The 20,810-nt window shown below is 42.8% G+C and overlaps 2 protein-coding genes across 3 annotated transcripts; both read right to left on the reverse strand.

Moving 5' to 3' along the window:
* Nucleotides 1–2,099: 2,099 nt before the first annotated feature.
* adr1 (Adiponectin receptor protein 1) lies at nucleotides 2,100–8,662 on the reverse strand. 2 transcript variants are annotated; one of them, XM_014167186.2, is made up of 9 exons: nucleotides 8,509–8,662; nucleotides 7,808–7,881; nucleotides 7,491–7,713; nucleotides 6,814–6,915; nucleotides 6,292–6,463; nucleotides 4,915–5,101; nucleotides 4,561–4,748; nucleotides 4,118–4,311; nucleotides 2,188–3,501 (listed from the first exon to the last, which is right to left on the reverse strand). In XM_014167186.2, exons 3-9 carry the CDS (start codon nucleotides 7,632–7,634, stop codon nucleotides 3,373–3,375), a joined length of 1,116 nt encoding a protein of 371 aa, XP_014022661.1. In that variant the 5' UTR covers nucleotides 7,635–7,713; nucleotides 7,808–7,881; nucleotides 8,509–8,662; the 3' UTR covers nucleotides 2,188–3,372.
* A 686-nt stretch (nucleotides 8,663–9,348) lies between these two features.
* Nucleotides 9,349–17,729, reverse strand: LOC106583258 (NADH-cytochrome b5 reductase 3). Its single transcript, XM_014167208.2, has 9 exons — nucleotides 17,330–17,729; nucleotides 14,507–14,653; nucleotides 14,230–14,302; nucleotides 13,668–13,774; nucleotides 13,297–13,426; nucleotides 11,386–11,469; nucleotides 11,172–11,257; nucleotides 10,883–10,982; nucleotides 9,349–10,373 (listed from the first exon to the last, which is right to left on the reverse strand). Exons 1-9 carry the CDS (start codon nucleotides 17,342–17,344, stop codon nucleotides 10,201–10,203), a joined length of 915 nt encoding a protein of 304 aa, XP_014022683.1. The 5' UTR covers nucleotides 17,345–17,729; the 3' UTR covers nucleotides 9,349–10,200.
* Nucleotides 17,730–20,810: the final 3,081 nt, after the last annotated feature.

A 20,810-nucleotide genomic window follows, 5' to 3' on the forward strand; every position in this document is an offset into this window, starting at 1 on the left:
ATGGAATTGACTACATTGAAGCAGCATTGGTAACTCTAAAACATATAATGACTGAGCTAAAGGGTAGTGCTACCGCTTTCAAGGAGCGGGACTCTAACCCAGAATCTTATAAGAAATCCCGCTATGCCCTCCGACGAACCATCAAACAGGACAAGCATCAATACAGGACTAAGATTAATCGTACTACACCAGCTCCGACGCCTGTTGGATGTGGCAGGGCTTGCAAATTATTACAGACTACAAAGGGAGGCACAGCCGCGAGCTGCCCAGTGACACGAGCCTACCAGACCAGCTAAATTACATCTATTCTCGCTTCGAGGCAAGCAACACTGAAGCATGCATGAGAGCATCAGCTGATCCGGACGACTGTGTGATCACCCTCTCCGTAGCCGATGTGAATAAGACCTTTAAACAGTTCAACATTCACAAGGCCGCAGGGCCAGACGGATTACCAGGACGTGTACTGCGAGCATGCGCTGACCAACTGGCAAGTATCTTCACTGACATTTTCAACCTGTCCCTGACTGAGTCTGTAATACCAACATGTTTCAAACAGACCACCATAGTCCCTGTGCCCAAGAACACTAAGGTAACCTGCCTAAATGACTACCGACGTCTATAGCCATTAAGTGCTTTGAAAGGCTCGTCATGGCTCACATCAACACCATCATCCCAGAAACCCTAGACCCACTCCAATTTGCATACAGCCCCTACAGATCCACAGATGATGCAATCTCTATTGTACTCCACACTGACCTTTCCCACCTGGACAAAAGGAACACCTATGTAAGAATGCCGTTCATTGACTACAGCTCAGCGTTCAACACCATAGTACCCTCAAAGCTCATTACTAAGCTAAAGACCCTGGCACTAAACACCTCCCTCTGCAACTGGATCCTAGACTTCATGATGGGCCGCCCCCAGGTTGTAAGGGTAGGTAACAACATCCGCCACGCTGATCCTCAACACTGGGGGCCCTCAAGGGTGCGTGCTCAGTCACCTCCTGTACTCCCTGCTCACTCATTACTGCATGGCCAGGCATAACTCCAAAACCATCATTAAGTTGGCTGACGACAGACACAACAGTGGTAGGCCTGATCACCGACAACGATGAGACAGCCTTATATGGAGGTCAGAGACCTGGCCATGTGGTGCCAGGACAACATCACCCTCAACATGATCAAGACAAAGGAGATGATTGTGGACTGCAGGAAAAGGAGTACCGAGCATTACCACATTTTCATTGACGGGGCTGCAGTGGAGCAGACTGAGAGCTTCAAGTTCCTTGGTGTCCACATCACCAACGAACTATCATGGTCCAAACATACCAAGACAGTCATGAAGAGGGCACGACAAAGCCTATTCCCCCTCAGGAGACTGAAAAGATTAGTCATGGGTCCTCAGATCCTCAAAAAGTTCTACAGCTGCACCATCGAGAGCATCACTGCCTGGTATGGCAACTGCTCGGCTCCGAGCGCAAGGCACTACAGAGGGTAGAGGGCACTACAGGGGCCAAGCTTCCCGCCATCCAGGACCTCTATACCAGGCGGTGTCAGAGGAAGGCCCAAAAAATTGTCAACGACTCCAGCCACCCTAGTCAAACTGTTATCTCCGCTACCGCACGGCAAGCGATACCGGAGCACCAAGTCTCGGTCCAAGAGGCTTCTAAACAGCTTCTACCCTCAAGCCAGAAGACTCCTGAACAGCTAATCAAATAGCTACAGACTATTTGCATTGCCCCCCTTTAAAAGCTGCTACTCTGTTATTATCTATGCATAGTCATTTTAACTCTACCCACATGTACATATTACGTCAACTTACCTGAACCCCTGTATATAGCCTCACTACTGTTATTTTTAATTATTTGTTATATCTCATTTTTACTGAACACTTATTTTTCATATAACTGCATTGTTGGTTAAAGGACTTGTAAGTAAGCATCTCACTGTAAGGTCTACACCTGGCGTATTTGGCTTATGTCACAAATAAAATTTGATTTGACAACGACAAACCATGTTCATGTGTGTGATAAGTAAAGTGTGATGAAGTGTCATATCACTATATGGGACAGAAAATGCATGACTTGGGTTAGTTTCCCATTTTAACATTAATAAATATTTATTATGTGTTTACATTTCAGGGAAATGTATGATCCATCAACTTGTCTACACAGGACACAACACAAAGTCAAGAATACACAGATTGTTTAGTCTTTGTAATAAAGCCACAGAAAGTCAGCTTAAAAAAAAAATATCATAAATAAACAGCAGTTTGAGAAAACTATTGGAGGTCAAAAGTTTAATAGTGATTTCATTGGGTATAAGGACAAGAAAACAAAAAAGTTTGTTATCATCATTATATCTGGAGATCCTAATGAAGTTCACTTGACTGCAATATTGGCCCATGTATTTAAAAACTATTTCCATTGGCCTAAGGCACAGGAATACTAAAATATTATTCCTATTTCCTACTCACTACATGGTGGACCCCATGCAGTGACAAAGTTTAATGGTAATAACATATTGTTAAGGTGCAATAATTTGACCTTTAGAGTTCTGAAATATAGCCTTAAAATTAAACAAATCTCAGGCTGAGAAGGGAAAGAGTTCACCTATTCCCAGATTTGCCCATTGTGCGTTTCCCGGTTAGTTTCATTCCAGCTATCAATCATACAAGATCCTGTTCCATTGAAAAGGGACATGAGGGGTAAGGGTACCAAGCAGGGTGTCTTTTAGGTAAGTCATTCAATTGTTTGACTTTCAGTTCCATAACCCATACCCCGATTGGGGTTGATTGCATGTCAACTAAATTTAAATCAACAAAATACTGTTAATCAACTGTTGGAATTGCCCACTGTTTTAAATTATGACTTTTACATTAAAAAAGTGAATGCATTGAATTTCGATTAATTCCTCTTAATGACAGAATAAAAATGTAACTAACTGACCCCAACCCGGACCCATTCTATCACATAAGCCTCCTACAGCTTGATTTGGGAAGCTCTGGAGGGCAATGCGTCCCAGAGGTTCCCATCCTTGAAGGAAACATGTAATCAATCTGGTCAAAATCCCCTGTTGTTCTTCATGAGCTAAAGTGGAGCCTAGAGCTCCCTTTTGATAAAATAAAAAAAGTGCTGCTGCATCACCGGGATGCCCCTCTATATAGTTCACTGGCTAAAGCTACTTTAATGGAGAAAAAGTAGCACAAGCAGAAAAACACACCACAAGAAAACCAAAAATGACATGAGCAAATCGGGGTGGGTGGGGGGAGATCGGAGAAAAGGAGCTACGGAGGACAATTGGGTGTTCCAGCAGCACTTTATAGGGACGGGGAACGACCAGGAAATGGCTGAGGGGGCCACAGATAGGCCTCTCAGAGAAGGGTGTCGTCAGTGCACCCTCCTTCCAGGCCGTAGCGGAACTCCTGCAGGTTGGAGACGCCATAGAAGTGGATAAAGGCTGCCGCCACCACCAGGACGTGGAAGATCTGGTGGGAGTGGAACTGAGGAGAGAGGGAGGTCAGAGGTTGCTTACCAAATGGCACCCTATTCTCTACTTAGTGCACTATTCCCATATGGCTCTGGTCAAAAGTAGTGCACTAAATAGGGAATGTTTGTCCAAAGGCTCCTCTGGTTAGAGCATGGTGTTTGCAACACAAGTTATAGCAGTTTGATTACTACATGGGCCACATATTCCTACAGTACAGTTCAGTACTATATAGGGAATAACCAGAGTCGTCTGTGGTGTACTATATAGGGAATACCCAGAGTCCTATGTGGCGTACTATATAGGGAATAACCACAGTGCAGAACATGTGTGACCGTAACTCACATCTCATTAAATGACGATAACATTATAATAATATAATATTATAATCATCATCATCATATAAATGAGGACATGGGGTTAGTTCAGGAGCTATCTACAAGCCTGCATCTACATCCCAAATGGCAGCCTATATTCTATATAGTGCACCACTTGACCAGAGCCCTATTTAGTATTTTCTTATGATCCCCAATTAGTCACACTCTTTCTGGGGTCCCCCTATGAGCCCTGGCCAAAAGTAGCGCAGTATAAATGGAATAGGGTTACATTTTTTGCCTCCGTTACACACTTACCCAGATGTCACATTTGCCAGGGAAGTAGCGTTCGGGGATCCTGGCGGCGTACAGTCCGGCGCCAGTGATGTACATGGCGCCCATCAGGTAGAACCAGCCCATCTGTCCCACAGTGGTGGCCTTGACGAAGCCCTCCTCGATAGTGAAGTGCACTGTGGGGACGATGCCGCTCAGTCCCAGGCCCATGAACACTCCTGTGAGAGACATGGAGGGGAAAGGTTGGTTGGTGGAAGCAGGAGCAGCTGGATCAGTCATAATATAGGATACAATAAGATAGTCAAACTTATACCAGCTATTCACACACAAGTAGAAGAAAAAAGCATTTCCTGATGATTATCTCATGTTTTTAGCTATATGGTATGTTGTATTAACACATATGTCATTGCTCTGTATCCATGTCACAGTACACTCTCTAACAGGCTGGTTAATATGTGGTGCAGCACCTGCTCGTGTGGGCCGATGCGCGGGCGTGGAGAAGCGTTCCCACTGGGCCACTATGATGGCGGCAATGCCCAGCACACAGACAATGGTGAGGTAGATGAGGCGCGGCTGTGGGGAACAGTAGAACGAGTAGTAGAGCCAGGGAACAAATGAACCCATGATCAGCAGGGCGATACCAGAGTAGTCAAGTCTGAGGGAAAACAAAACACTGAGGTTAGAAGAGGAACATCCATTTAAATGACACTTTAAAGTAAAAAAATCTGAAATGAAAAGTCACATTTCTTTTCAGAAATACAGGGGAGCTAATCAAGAAAAAAATCTGTATGAGCAAGAGGGAGGGGGGCATGTGGCCTTACTTGGAGAAGGTGCGGGACACTTTCTCAGAGTGGCAGTAGACAGTGTGAAAGAGCCAGGAGAAGCTGAGGCAGAGCACGGCACCCAGAAAAAACATCCCAAACACCACTTTCTCCTGCAGCGGGGCCATGAAGTACATGTTGGGCCGCAGAATGGTGTACGTGCCCAGACCAATAAACAGGATCAGCCCTGGGGGTTGGAGAGGTGAGGCAATCATTTGTGGACCAGTAATCATATAGGGCATATCATGACAAATGAATATTAGCAATAGGAAGGGATCTCTATGGGGGACACTATATATACACAATGGGGGACACAATCGGAGCATTGTATATGGACATGTGTTGTGTAAAAGAGGCACAGTTCTTTGCTATGTAGTATAGATAAGTGACTGCACAATACATACAGTTGAAGTCAGCAGTTTACATACACTTAGGTTGGAGTCATTAAAAATCATTTTTCAACCACTCCACAAATTTCTTGTTAACAAACTATAGTTTTGGCAAGTCGGTCAGGACATCTACAAATTTTTCCAACAATTGTTTACAGACAGATTATTTCACTGTATCACAATTCCAGTGGGTCAGAAGTTTTCATAAACTAAGTTGACTGACTTTAAACAGCTTGGAAAATGATGTGGATATATTGAAGCAACATCTCAAGACATCAGTCAGGAAGTTAAAGCTTGGTCACAAATGGGTCTTCCAAATGGACAATGACACCAGCATACTTCCAAAGTTGTGGCAAAATGGCTTAAGGACAACAAAGTCAAGGTATTGGAGTGGCCATCACAAAGTCCTAACCTCCATCCTATAAAAAATGTGTGGGCGGAACTGAAAAAGCATGTGCGAGCAAGAAGGCCAATAAACCTGACTCAGTTACACCAGCTCTGTCAGGAGGAATGGGCCAAAATTCACCCAACTTATTGTGGAAGGCTACCCGAAACGTTTGACCCAAGTTAAACAATTTAAAGGCAATGCTACCAAATACTAATTGAGGGTATGTAAAGTTCTGACCCACTGGGAATGTGATGAAAGAAATAAAAGCTGAAATAAATCACTCTCTCTACTATTATTCTGACATTTCACATTCTTAAAATAAAGTGGTAATCCTAAATGACCTAAGACAGGGAATTTTTACGTGGATTAAATGTCAGGAATTGTGAAAAACTGAGTTTAAATGTACTTGGCTAAGGTGTATGTAAACTTCTGACTTCAACTGTACATTGCTTAATGGCAGCATGCTGAACTTAGGACCTAGTGAATGTGCCCTAGTTGTGGAGAACATGGACTTGTGCTTCACTGCAACTTTATAGGCAATGGTGTGAGGTTCAACATGTGAGGACTCAGTCTCCTCAGATATCTCACACACTCACTCACCCAGAAGGTGGGTCCAGATGTTGCCTGTTTCTGTGTGGATCCTGAAGATGCTTCCAAAGCATGCGCGGAAGGAGGGCATGGGGGGCCGGTGTCCATGCAGGAGGTAGTCGTTGTCCTTCAGCCACTCCGGCAGGACATGAAATGGGATGACCCTCCAGCTACCCTTCCACACCTTAAAACACAAGGGTTTAAGGCTACCATGAATGTCCTGTTCATCTCCCCACTCTGATTCTCTTATTATCTCTGTGTATGAAGTTAGACAGAGCAGCCATGGGGGCTGTTCCAGAAAGCAGGATCAATGAGTTAGCCAGCTAACTGTCCCAGAAATTCTGAAATAACTTCATCTTTTCGAGAAATATAGACTTGAAATGGGCATGGTATAATGTACTCGACAACCAACAACTCATATTCAAGTTTAGCTTTCTAAATGAATCAGAAAATCAAGAGATACTTTGGCTGCTTATCAAAGTTAGCTGGCTAACTTTTTGATCCTGCCATCTGGAACAGCCCAATGATGCCTACTTTGTGCACAAACTCCTCCATCTTCTCCATTGCGTGGTGAGCCTGGAGGGGCAGTGTCAGGACCTCTTCCACCTCTTCATCATCAGGCAGAACTGAGGCCCCCTGCAGAGATAGAAGGTGATTTAGTTAGGCAAGTAGAGCATATGCCTTTGCAAGTGCAGGATAAAAGTGAAAACATGGGAACGAATCCCAGTTGGTTTGGTCTACATTTCCCTGACCATTACTTAGCTGCGACCCCACCAAAGCTTAGCTCTATTGCCCAATGACCACTTAGATTTGTTTTGTCTTCAACTGGGGCATATTCACGAGGGTGCAATGCTATAGAACATTTAGATAGAAACTCATTTTGTACAACAACCAGTTTGTTTGGATGTAGAATAGGCCAATGGGGAGATCTGCAACGTTCTGAACTTTCACCTCTCTGAATACACCCCTGGGTTCACTAGACACGTTGGTGGTGGCTGATCACCTGAATCTTCCAAATGTTGATTTGGAAGATTTTGCGCCCGCTTTAGAAAATACCTGATACCTGTGGTAATCGAGGAGTTGAGTCAGGTAGCATTCCAAATGGCACCCTATATAGTGCACTACTTTTGACTAGGGCGCTGATCAAAATTAGAGCACTGTGTAGGGAATAGGGTGCCATATGGGACGTAACCTGTCTCCCCCACTCTCACTTCTGACATCATGCCTTTCCCCGCTGTCTGCCGTCCCGTCTCCTCCAGCAGGGGTCCCAGCTCCATCAGCTCCACATCCGGGACCCGGCAGTCCTCTGAGATCCGACAGTCTGCATCACTCGCAGACCCGTTTCGGCCTGACATAGGGAGACTGCCTGATGACCTGTCCTCTGCCTGTGTGTACTACTAAAGCCTGGCACTTAATTCCGCAGTTGGCCCAGTGCTGAGGAGTCAAGAAATCATAATGACAAGTAAATACATTAGTTAATGTAGTTTTTCACTGAAATAACTTTATTCCAAATTGTAACTAACTTCACCTGTGACAATTGGACCTGATGTGGACTTTGGTAGGTCTATATTTCCCACCGGCAGATGGTCCTTGCATTCAGCACTGAAGTAAAAATTGCAGCTTCCAGTATTACTTTGACATAACGTTACATTTTTACACCATCAACAAAGTCTTATAATACCATGTCGTGAAAATATTCACTCGTTAAATGAGTATTTGACAACAGTTATGACGAATAAGCTACTCGGCTAACATGGCAGGAAGACCAAAATTGCTCTTGCGAGACGGCCGAAAAATGTAGTTAGCTAACGGTAACGTTAGCTGGCAGCTAACAAACAAAACTGGCAAAGACTTTGTCAGCTGGTTGGCTACCTTAGAACAAAGCAATCATACAATAGCATCCGAATAAACATGGAACTGGAATAGCAAGATAACGACTCCTTCAATAATATGATTTGGCTGACATGATTCCTGACGTACACCAGAAAATTATAGCTAGCTAGAGCACCAAGGTAACGTACGCTAACCGCAGATGCTAGCAATACTAATGCCATTAGCTAGCATTATAGGCTAGCTAGTTAGCTTTCGCATACTCGAAGAAAACTGGTCACGTCTGGCTGTCTCGAACCAATAGCAAACACACGGACACAGTTGCAAATACAATGCTACAATATTGTTCATTGTTGTAGCTTGTTAACTTTTGCATTTTCATTCAGCGGACGTAGCTACCTGATACTCCAGACGTTAAAGGAAATGTGATCCCTTCCCGATTCTCACAAAAACAAGCCGAACCCCCGAACGAACAGTCACGCAGCACGGTTAACGAAAATGACAAGTCAATGCCAAGCAAAGAGTTTCAACTGTCCTCAAACAACGTAACAGCGTCTCCATCTAGTGGTTAAAATTACAAATGTAAAATGTTTTAGAAGTAACACCAAAATACTGTCTACGTAGCCATTATATCAAATCAACATAGACTTAAGTGGTACACTGTTTTATTCCCAGGTCATGCACGTGCTTCTCTTATAAATGATTGAGTGGAATCACATTACCTCCATAATGGTGCCTGCATGAACCCCCAAACTTAACAGTAGTGCATGTACAGTATGTGAAAAGTTGTCTTCAGCACTGAGCTGCCTAAACCACATTTTAGCAGCGCAAGAAAGGCTCAATTAAAAATGTAAGATACCCTCATCCAGCTCTTTACTTGTGGATAGAGCTACTCCTACCTGTAAACCAACTACCACCAGCAACTCCAATCCTCAATAATCCCTGTCAACAAAGGGGAACTGTACTGTAGTAGGCAGTGGAATTAGATACAATTTTTCCAACTACCACTCTGTCCCAGCATTTGAACCAGACTACATTGTCTGCACCAAGCACAGATTACTCCTTGTCGTGACAGCATTCAACTGTCACAATCAGAGCCACGTTGTTCCGGCAAACTGAATGTCCAAATTGTTAACCTCCACAATACTCTATTTTGCAACAAGGGATAATATCTAAGGAATGGTCCAGTCAATACATAAAGAGAACAGGATTATGGATCACGTATATGAGTGGAGGCAATTTGAAGTGGTGGCAGAAATTTTATTGTATTTTCTTTTCATAAACACAATCCATTTTTACAAACACTGTAGTGCATTGCAGATTAAACTCTGAAATTATAATATATATTTAAAAAAAAAAAAGAGCCTTGAATAATTATGCTCAAGCAGTCTCACAGAAATACAATAAGAAATGGAGTCAGATCCCATACCCACATCAAAAAGCCCCACGTGCCAAAATACATTATAACACATCTCTACAGAAGCTGTAATACTTAAGTGCATATCATTTGTTGTGTGCGCATTTAAAGCAAAGCTGCCTGGGCAGCCTCCTTATATTCAGCACTGCATCCCTGGGCTTATATTCAGCACTGCATCCCTGGGCTTATATTCAGCACTGCATCCCTGGGCATAATTCAGTTCAGTATGCGGCTTTATCTTTAAGTTATGTTCGCCCTGTCCCGTTTTTAGGAGGACTGCTCAAGGCTAAGAACATCAATAAATCAAAGCTTTAAAACCTCACCTAAAAATACAATTGTAGATATCAGCAGGAGATGGAGGCTAACAAAGGTAGGACTTTGGTTTCAAGTGAGCATTTAACACGCAACCTGTCTGCACTTACCATATGGGGCTTTTGTCAGCAGATTGATGCAGTGCTTTAAGCGGACTGAAAATGGTGCCCATACTTATTTTGGGTGCCAGTACTGTATATATTTAGGTGCTGGAACTCTGCAAAATGTTGAGCCAATATTTTATAAGAGATGCCAGTACTCAAGCAGTAGTTCCGGCCCAATCAAGCACTGAATTGATGTCATTGTTGCATTGAGAAGGCCCATGCTGGGGGTGGCTGGGAGGATAGTTCCTAGGCTGGTGACTAGTAGGCGAAGCGTTGACTCTGCCGGTAGCCCAACTTATCCAGGTTGGGGTTGCAAGCAAACTGGATCATGGGGGGTGGACCGCACATGAGCACCAAGGTGTCCTCACTGGGGGTGGGCAGGTGCTCCTGGATCATATCCACATTGATGAAGCCTTCACTGTACTCCCAGCCTGAGCCACACAAATTCATCATAATTCAGTCTTTCATGGGGTCGCAAACAAGTACCAATATGCTTAATGATTCTGCCATAAAACACCGCACAAATTGCAAAAATATTTAGCTTCTGTGGTAAATGATACATGTGTATATAGATTGTGTATAGGCTTGTCTCCCATTTTTAACTTCTCTTTGTGCCAGGCTGGGTTCAAACACCTTCTGCATGTGTTATTTTACTGCTCTAGGGATATAATTACTATATTTTCACTCTTTATGTGATGCGTAATGCAGAGAAAACTGGAAGAAGAATTATCATTGAATTCCACAGTGAATTATTGTAATGTTTGTTTATGTTTCAATTAATTCCATTTGGGACGGGTTGCCAATTTGACATGAAAATAAAAAAAATAAAAAATTCATACACATTTAAAACAAATTCAAAATATGTACACATTTTGTTCAGACTTCTGAAATCTTGATGTCAACACTTGAGCAATGCAAGCAAAAGCCATAAGGCACATACCCTCGGGTGCCCTGTCCACTGTAAACCACAGCTTGAAGCGGTCTGGGTGTCTGGCCTGGACCTCCTCCAGCTCATCCCTCAGCAGGATATCCTTCTCAGTCTGCCATGAACACACACCACACACAGACAGTTCAGTGTTAACTCGCAACCTAAGAAAACCTATGAACTACAGCCACAGTGAAGCTAGTACAAAGCATTTACAGTATCTGTTCTTTATTTCTATAGATGAACCCATTGATATTAAAAGTCTCTTTTAGGAGAGAGGCCAGTGTGAGCAGCAGCTACACACCTGGTTGGCATACAGCAGGCTGCAGGTGGTCCTGTCACTGGGGTCCTTCATGATAGCACGCACCAGCTGTAGCATAGGGGTGATGCCTACAAATAGGGACGTGAGTTCAGCACTAGGAACTAAAAGCGCTCACTCTACATTTACCCATGGGCTATAACAAGACAACATTTAAGTGTTTAGGTTCAGAGTGCAGGGTTGTGAAGGGAAAGTTCACCTGTTCCTCCAGCTATCAGACCCACAGTACTGGCAACTTTTATCTCCGCAGGAGACTTCTTGTCTGTCTGAACTGCAAACTGCCCTGTTGAATGGAATGGGAGAAAGCAATGAGACAAATTATGCCAAAACAATCCAGAGATTATTTTCCTTTTCCAGTGTGCTTGGGGAGCAAATGAACAACAGTTATCTGGTCCCAAATGGAAGACAGGATGATGGACACACTCACAACTATGTTGTGGAACATTTTAAGTAAAAGTATATTCTTTAGGCAGTGCTTTTCTGGAACCTTTGGGGAATGAAAGTTTCAAAATGTAATGCAGCAAGCCAGCAAATTGCTCGGAGATATTGTACATCTACTGTTGACTTATTCAGTAGACTTAAGGTTGACTATAAGTGTGTACACACAATCACTCTCAGCCAGCCACACCCAAGTACACAAAGCTAAAACGCCCATTCCATTAGCGACTGTGTACACAAAGCTAAAACCCCCATTCTATTAGCGACTGTGTACCCAAAGCTAAAACCCCCATTCCATTAGAGACTGTATACACAAAGCTAAAACCCCCATTCCATTAGAGACTGTGTACACAAAGCTAAAACCCCCATTCCATTAGAGACTGTGTACACAAAGCTAAAACCCCCATTCCATTAGAGACTGTGTACACAAAGCTAAAACCCCCATTCCATTAGACTGGGTGTGCGTCCCAAATGGCACCAGATTCTCTAAAGACCAGGGCCTTATGGGCCATGGTAAAAAAAGAATGCACTAATATTAGGGCTGGGAATTGCCAGGGACCTCACGAAACGTAGATGTCGATAAGATATGTATTGCAGCCTCCTGAGTGGCACAGTGGTCTAAGGGACTGCATCGCTAGCTGTGCCACTAGAGATCCTGGTTCGAGTCCAGGCTCTGTCGCAGCCGGCCGTGCACAATTGGCCCAGTGTTATCCGGGTTAGGGGAGGGTTTGGCCCGGCAGGGATGTTCCTGTCCCATCGCGCACTAGCGACTCCTGTGGCGGGCCGGGCGCAACGCACACTGACACGGTCGCCAGGTGTACGGTGTTTCCTCCGACACATTGGTGCAGCTGGCTTCCGGGTTAAGCGGGCATTGTGTCAAGAAGCAGTGCGGCATGGCTGAGTTGTGTTTCGGAGGACGCACGGTTCTCGACCTTCACCTCTCCTGAGTTCGTACGGGAGTTGCAGCGATAGGACAGGACTGTAACTACCAATTGGATACCACAGAATTGGGGAGAAAAAGGGGTAATTAAAAAAAATTATATGTATTGAAATTCTCATGATTCTATATGTATTGCGGTTTGATGTTCCAAACATATTGCTCACTATACGTTTGCTGCAAAGAGACGAGAGGGCATGAGAAAATGAGTTGATCAATGAGGGAAATAAAAGAGTTTCGGCACAGGTACAGCCAACTAGCGCTAGCTAATGCCATTTACATTAACACTTTAAAAAAACATGTTTCACTTGTATTTTTGGTTAACAAATTGATACTTAGTCAAATATCGATATTATATCATCCAAAAATAACATTGCGATATGTATCTGTATCGACCAGTGTGCCTGGCACCTACTACCATACCATGTTCAAAGGCAGTTAAATATTTTGTCTTGCACATTCACCCCTCTGAATGGCACACATGCATAAGCCATGTCTCAATTGTTGCAATGCTTAAAAATCCTTCTTTATCCCGTCTCCTCCCATTCATCTACACAGACTTTAGTGGACTTTACAAGTGACATCAATAAGGGATCATAACTTTCACCTGGTCAGTCTGTCATGGAAAGAGCAGGTGTCCTTAATGTTTTGTACACTCAGTGTATATAGGTTACCATTTGGGACACATCATTAGTAAATATCAGGAGGGTGTGCCGGGCAGTGGACTGGTCGTACCATGCCCTCTGTACTCCAGCAGTCCTCCTGGTCCTCTGAAGTCCACCACATCTCCCAGGTGCAGACTCTCCAGGTACTGGGACATCTTACCTCCTTCAGGAAACTTGAGGTGCACATTACTGAAGTAGATCTGGGGAGGAATTTTATACATTAAATATGGTTTGCAGATCAGGGTCCGTATATATCAAGCACCTCACAGTAGCAGTGATTATTTAGGATATGTTTTTCTCTTTTAGATCCCAAAGAATAAGATGATCTACTAACAGGTCCAGCGTGTCATCACTCCTACTACGACACGCTCGATACATATGGTAGTACTAGTGTTCAGTTTCAGTATATTATATAAGATTACTTTGACAAACCAAACATACCTTCACAACCAAGTCAACATATCCTTTGTCGTCGTCGCTGGACACAGGTGTGTATGGTCTGACTACCAGGCTGCCGTCAATACGGGCAGAGAGGTATACATGCTTCCCTAGAGGAAACAAATAAGGTGATTAGAAACACAAAGACAACACTGATTGAAAACTGATAGGGTCATTTGGTGTGGCTTTATCCTCTGGTTGTTCTGCTAAATGACTCATACACTAGAGAGCATTCAAGGACTGGGAAGCTAAGCATTCTAGTTTCCATCAGCGCAATACAACGCCATCAAGTATTAAGTTGAGGGTAGTTATAATGCTGTTGAGCTAAAGGACTATTTGAGAATTGGGACAGTAACCAAAACACACGTTGATTTGAATCCCCAAGACGACTATGTGAATAACAGGTAGAAGTAAACTTGAGCAAGGCACATAACCCTAATTGCTCCTGTAAGTCTCTTTGGATAAGAGGGTCTGCTAAATTTCTAAAATGTATTTCTATTAATGGCATGGCACTGTATCAAATAATAATCAATTATCAAACACTGTCACTTGACAAAAGACTTACCTACAGGCAGCCCCAGGATATGTTCTGCTGAGGGAAGTCGAAAGCGGAACCTGCGAGTATCATGGCTGATCACCTATGGAAAGAGGCCAAAGACATATCCAACTATTCATACATTGGTTTTGTCAAATAGTGTGTAAATTCAATGCAAAGACATCTACTAGAAACATTTGGTTAAATGTTAGACAAATGATTTCCATGGAGTATATAATTGAATTAAGCACAGGCCTCTGACGCACATAGCAAAAATGTCTAATTTATTTCAATAGCACACATGTACCTCTTTATCGATGAGCGTAAGGTGGTATTTCTGGGTAGGGTCAAGCAAGGTGACTGGAGGCTTTTTCTTCTTGCCTAGGTAGAGGGCTATAATTATGCCCACAGTGGACAGCAATAACACCCCAGCAGTCACAGCTACCGGCGAGAACTAAATACAAAACAGAAAGGAGATTGATTATGTCAAAACAATGTATAACATGGCTACTGTTGAAAGAATAAAACAAAAATAAGAGAAGCAGATGTAAACAGATATTGGACTGTTTAAATGGGCAATCTGCAGTTCGTACATCAATTTTTGGACTTCAATAATCATTATCTATATATCATTAATTTAAGAATATCACTTACAAATGCCTGATGAACTTAGTTCAACTGTCAAACCCCTTCAGTACCCAAAATATAACCATGATTTACACTAATGTTGGTTTACATTTACAATGTTTACAAACTGTATTGCCTCAAAACATGCTTGAAACTATCATTTTGATATAGTGGATGGTCAGTCCTTGCATCCAAAGCGCAGTTTATAAATTTAAGGAGGTTACACTTCTCCAGGCCCATCCCTCAGCTTTTTACCAAAACACAGGCAGAGTGTTTGCTTTGTTATTGTTTCAACTAAGGATTGGCCCTTTAAATAAAAAAAAGATGATAAACTCAGAAACCAAACTCATAAGGGGAATTTTCATATTGCAAATGCTCTGCTATTATACATTAAATTACTTCAAGGCAGTCATTGTCAGGCATAACATTCTGTCTCAGAACAATACATCTGTTTAAGGATAAAGTACAAAAGGGAATCAGCTTGTGTAGGCTACTAACAGTACTTGAGTAGTTCTTTAAATACAACCAATGTCAGAGAATTAGAAGTTTACTGCGTCACTGAACAAAAATAAAACGGCAATATACAATGTCAAAGATTTTACTGAGTTAGTTCATATAGATAATAAGTAAATTGAAATAAATTCATTAGGCCCTGATCTATGGATTTCACATGACTGGGAATACAGATATGCATCTGTTGGTCAAAGAGACCTTAAAGGTAGGGGCGTGGATCATAAAACAGGTCAGTATCTGTTGTGACCACCATTTGCCTCACACAGCACGGCACTACTCCTTCGCATAGAGCTGATCAGGTTGTTGATTGTGGCCTGTGGAAAGGAACCCACTCCTCTTCAATGGCTGTGCGAATTTGCTGGATATTGGCGGGTAATGAAACACATGATCGTACACGTCGATCCAGAGCATCCCAAAAATGCTCAAATGGGTGACAGGCCATAGAAGTGGGACATTTTCCGCTTCCAGGAATTGTGTACAGATCCTTGCGTCACAGGGCTGTGGATTATCACGCTGAAACATGAGGTGATGGATAATTGGCATGACAATGGGCCTCAGGATCTCGTCACAGTATCTCTGTGCATTCAAATTGCCATAAATAAAATGCAATAGTGTTCATTGCCCATAGCTTTTGACTGCCCATACCATAACCCCACCATTGGGCACTCTTTTCACAATGTTGACATCAGCAAATCACTCCCCCACATGACCCCATACATGCTGTCTGCCATCTGCCCGGTAGAGTTGAAACTGGGATTAATCCAGTTAGAGCCCACTTCTCCAGCGTGCCAATGGCCATCGAAGGTGAGCATTTGCTCATTGAAGTCAGTTAGGACACCGAACTGCAGTCAGGTCGCCAAACTGCAGTCAGGTCAAGACCCTGGTGAGGACGACAAGCACGTAGATGAGCTTCCCAGAGACTGTTTCTGACAGTCTGTGCAGAAATTATTCGGTTGTACAAATCCACAGTTTCATCAGCTGTCCGGGTGGCTGGTCTCAGACGATCCTGGAGGTGAAGAAGTCGGATGTGGAGGTCCTGGGCTGGCGGGGTTACACATGGTCTGTGGTTATGAGGCCGTTTGGACCTACTGCCTAATTCTCCAAAACGTTGAATGCTACAGAAATTAACATCAAATTCTATGGTAACAGCTCTGCTGGACAGTCCTGCAGTCAGCACGCCAATTGCACGCGCCCTCAAAACTTGAGACATCTGTGGCATTGTGTTGTGTGACAAAACTGCATATTTTAGAGTGGCATTTTTTGTAACGTCTCCAGCAGAAGGTGAACCTGTGTAATGATCATACTGTTTAATCAGCTTCTTGATATGCCACACCTGTCAGGTGGATGGATTATCTTGGCAAAGGAGAACTGCTCACTAACCGTGATGTAAACAAATTTGTGCACAACATTTGGGAGAAATAAGCTTTTTGTGCATGGAACATTTCTAGGATTTTTTTCTTTCAGCTCATGAAACCAACACTTTACATGTTGCAATTATTTTTGCTATTCTCTAAGGTGAAATAAGCTTCACTTGCTTGCTTAGAAGGCTGTTAACACGTTGACAGATGTACCAGGACAGTTGGTTGCTTGGCAGACTGCTAGCCAAGATGAGTTGCCTGCACAAGTTTACAACATGAGTTTCAATTTCTTTTCGTCGTATGTACAGGATACAAATAGTATACACTGTCCAACGAAATGCTTACTGTACTTGAGTCACTTAGCTAACTGCACTAGGCGAGTTAATGATCTTTTAATCAGGTCAATCTCAGAGCCAAATCTTCCAATTCTGTGCATTTAATTTGACATAATATAACCAGTTCAGGGCAGATAAATTATCTGACAGGGAGTGACAGCTGCGGTGCCTTGTTACTGCTCTCTGTTTAACTTATCAAAGTACCGCGTTAGCTGACAGGCTACTTTTCTATTACCACCACAGACAAAAGGGGAAACCAAAGCAACCCTGGAAATAATTTCGACAGGACATTCTTACCAATGCGTACTTCATGGCGATTCCGAATCCTCAGCGCAAGGACACATTGGTGAAGCAAAGAACTACTTGGCTATCTAGTTAGCTTCTCATCAGAGAAGGCACACCCCCCAAAAAAGATTTAGTTGACGGAGGGCGTATTTAGCGGTTACACCAAATTTGTACAACATCCGTTGGAGATAAGCGGAAATGCCACCAATTTATACAGTAGCACGATTATGATACAACAATAGGGAGTATACCAGATTTGTTCTCTTCTCAAGTCATATTATATATTCTACCATGAAAGTATACTGAACAAAAATAAACGCAATATGGAACACATTCAGAGACTTTACCGAGTTACAGTTCATATGACGAAATCAGTCAATTGAAATACATTCATGGCAAGTCAGTTAAGAACAATGACGGCCTACCCTGGCCAAACCCGGACGACGCTGGGCCAATGGTGCGCCGCCCTGGATATGACTGGGAATACAGAAAACGTTTTTTTTTTAAATGGGCCCTACTAAGAGACTCAGGACCGCGTCACCGTATTTCTGCGCATTCAAATTGCGACGGATAAAGTTCAATTTTGTTCGTTGTCCGTAGTTTATGCCTGCCCATACAATAACACCACCGCCACCATGGGGCAGGGCACTCTGTTCACAACGTTGACATCAGCAAACCGCTTGCCCACACGACACCAAACACGTGGTCTGCGTTTGGGAGGCCAGATGGACATACTGCCAAACTCTAAAACGAAGTTGGAGGCAGTTTATGGTAGATAAATGAACATTAAATTATGTGGCAACAGCTCTGATGGACATTCCTGCAGTCAGCATGTCAATTGCACGCTCCCTCAAAACTTGAGATATCTGTGGCATTGTGTTTTAACAAAACAACAATTTTAGAGTGGCCTTTTATTGTCCCCAGCACAAGGTGCACCTCTGTAATGATCATGCTGTTTCATCAGCTTCTTGATATGCCCCATCTGTCAGGTTGATGGATTATCTTGGCAAAGGAGAAATGCTCACTAACAGGGATGTAAACAAATTTATGCGCAACATTTGAGAGAAATAACCTTTTGTGCATATGAAACATTTCTGGGATATTTTATTTCAGCTCATAAAACCAACACTTTACATGTTGCGTTTATATTTTTGTTCAGTGTAATAAAATAAAGTATACAGTGAACAGCGAATAAAAGCAATAAGATACATTGAATCTTTCAGGAGGAAAAACACCAACCACTACAGATTTACTTGAAAATATTGTATTTTTATTGTTTGGAACAGTTTTTAAAATACAGCTTAGTTTGGATGAAAAAAACTATCAAAATGTTTTTATACATACTCATTACATCTAAAGTAGTAATTTTATTTTTCCTTAATCCACTTGTGATTTTTTTTTGTCACATACTGCTTAATTAGCATGGGCATATCTATGCTCTAGGCAAGATTTTACATTTTAGTCATTTAGCAGATGCTCTTATCCAGAGGTGACTTACAGTAGTGAATGCATACATTTCATACATTTTTTTCCCCCGTACTGGTCCCCCGTGGGAATCAAACCCACAACCCTGGCGTTGCAAACACCATGCTCTACCAACTGAGCCACACCTAAGATATGCCCAGAGCAGAGCCTTTCATGCTGGGCTGTGTAAATGCAAAGAATTTACCTTTCAAGCTGCATGTGAAATATGTAAAATTGCCTCTTTTCCTGTGACCACTGACCAGGCTGACCAGGCTACAGTAAAAAAACAACACAGAGTTACACATGGAATAAACAAACGTACAGTCAATAACAATAGAAAAGTCTATATACAGTGTGTGCAAATGAAGTAAGATTAGGGAGGTAAGGAAATAAATAGGCCATAGTGGCGAAATAATTACAATTTAGCAATTAAACACTGGAGTGATAGATGTGCAGAAGATGAATGTGCAAGTAGAGATACTGGGGTGCAAAGGAGCAAAAATAAATAAAAAATATGGGGATGGGGTAGTTGGGTGGGCTATTTACAGATGGGCTATGTACAGGTGCAATGATCTGTAAGCTGCTCTGCCAGCTGATGCTTAAAGTTAGTGAGGGAGATATGAGTCTCCAGCTTCAGTGATTTTTGCAATTCTTTCCAGTCATTGGCAGTAGAGAACTGGAAGGAAAGGCGGCCAAAGGAGGAGTTGGCTTTGGGGGTGACCAGTGAAATATACTTGCTGGAGAGCGTGCTACGGGTGGGTGCTGCTATGGTGACCAGTGAGCTGAGATAAGGCGGGGCTTTACCTAGCAAAGACTTATAGATGACCTGGAGCCAGTGGGTTTGGCGACGAATATGAAGCGAGGGCCAGCCAACGAGAGCATACAGGTCGCAGTGGTGGGTAGTATATGAGGCTTTGGTGACAAAATGGATGGCACTTTCATAGACGCTATCCAATTTGCTGAGTAGAGTGTTGGAGGCCATTTTGTAAATGACATCGCTGAAGTCAAGGATCAGTAGGATAGTATGTTTGGCAGCATGAGTGAAGGATGCTTTGTTGCGGAATAGGAAGCCGAATCTAGATTTTATTTTGGATTGGAGATGCTTAATGTGAGGCAGGAGCCAAGGAACCAGCCTCTGAGGGTTGGCCAGTCCTTTTCTGGCTGTGCCGGGTGGATACTTTAAGATTACATGGCTGTCAAGGCCAGATTGTTTTCAAGATGTTCATAGATGACCAGCAGGTTCAAATAATAATCACAGTGGTTGTAGAGGGTGGTACAGGTCAGTACCTCAGGAGTAAATGTCCCGTGTGGCTCAGTTGGTAGAGCATGGTGTTTGCAACGCCAGGGTTGTGGGTTTGATTCCCACGGGGGACCAGTACGTAAAAAAAGAAATGTATGCATTCACAACTGTAAGTCGCTCTGGATAAGAGCATCTGCTAAATGAGTAAAATGTAAATGTCAGTTTGCTTTTCATAGCCGAGCAGTACCATTTACTGTGTGAATAAGATATTTAATACTATGTACAGTACTGTGTGAATCAGGTATTTCATGCTACACCGCTGTGTTTTGTACAGTCTTGTTACTAGTGTTTGTTTTTAGGGGGTACTGAGAATCCACCTACTGGAGGCCCAGAATCTAAATCGCCAAGGACTACCTGATAGGGGGCCTGAAGAAGGGCAAGAGTGAGCCGTACGTCAAGATCAACATCGGAGGGGTCAAGTTTAAGAGTCATGTGATCAAGGAGAACCTCAACCCTACCTGGAACGAGATGTATGAGGTATGGAGGTATTCAGTTGCAATATTTGGCATGTCATTAAGTGAACCATCCATCCTGTCTAACAGAATATGCAACAAAGCCAAAGTGTCAATATTGCAATTTATTTGTCATTAATAATGCTGATAGTACTGAATAGCAAAAGATAAAGAATACGATGAAGATTAAGAAGAAGATATCAGTCTTCTAAAACACCAGAGCTGAAAAATAGAACAACAAAAGGGGAGGAGTGTTAAGTGTAAATTAGAATGAATA

This window comes from Salmo salar, chromosome ssa22, assembly GCF_905237065.1.
Source record: "Salmo salar chromosome ssa22, Ssal_v3.1, whole genome shotgun sequence".
Classification (NCBI taxonomy): domain Eukaryota; kingdom Metazoa; phylum Chordata; class Actinopteri; order Salmoniformes; family Salmonidae; genus Salmo; species Salmo salar.

Coding starts and splice junctions, on each gene's coding strand:
- adr1 (XM_014167186.2), bottom strand. CDS start 7,634: ATGTCAGGCCGAAACGGGTCTGCGAGTGATGCAGACTGTCGGATCTCA. Junction 4,312..4,560: donor GCATCGGCCCACACGAGCAG/GTGCTGCACCAC, acceptor TGTCTCTCACAG/GAGTGTTCATGGGCCTGGGA. Junction 3,502..4,117: donor CTGGCAAATGTGACATCTGG/GTAAGTGTGTAA, acceptor CTCTCTCCTCAG/TTCCACTCCCACCAGATCTT.
- LOC106583258 (XM_014167208.2), bottom strand. Junction 13,775..14,229: donor TATCCTGGGGCTGCCTGTAG/GTAAGTCTTTTG, acceptor TGTTTCCTCTAG/GGAAGCATGTATACCTCTCT. Junction 11,258..11,385: donor TCTGATAGCTGGAGGAACAG/GTGAACTTTCCC, acceptor CCCTATTTGTAG/GCATCACCCCTATGCTACAG.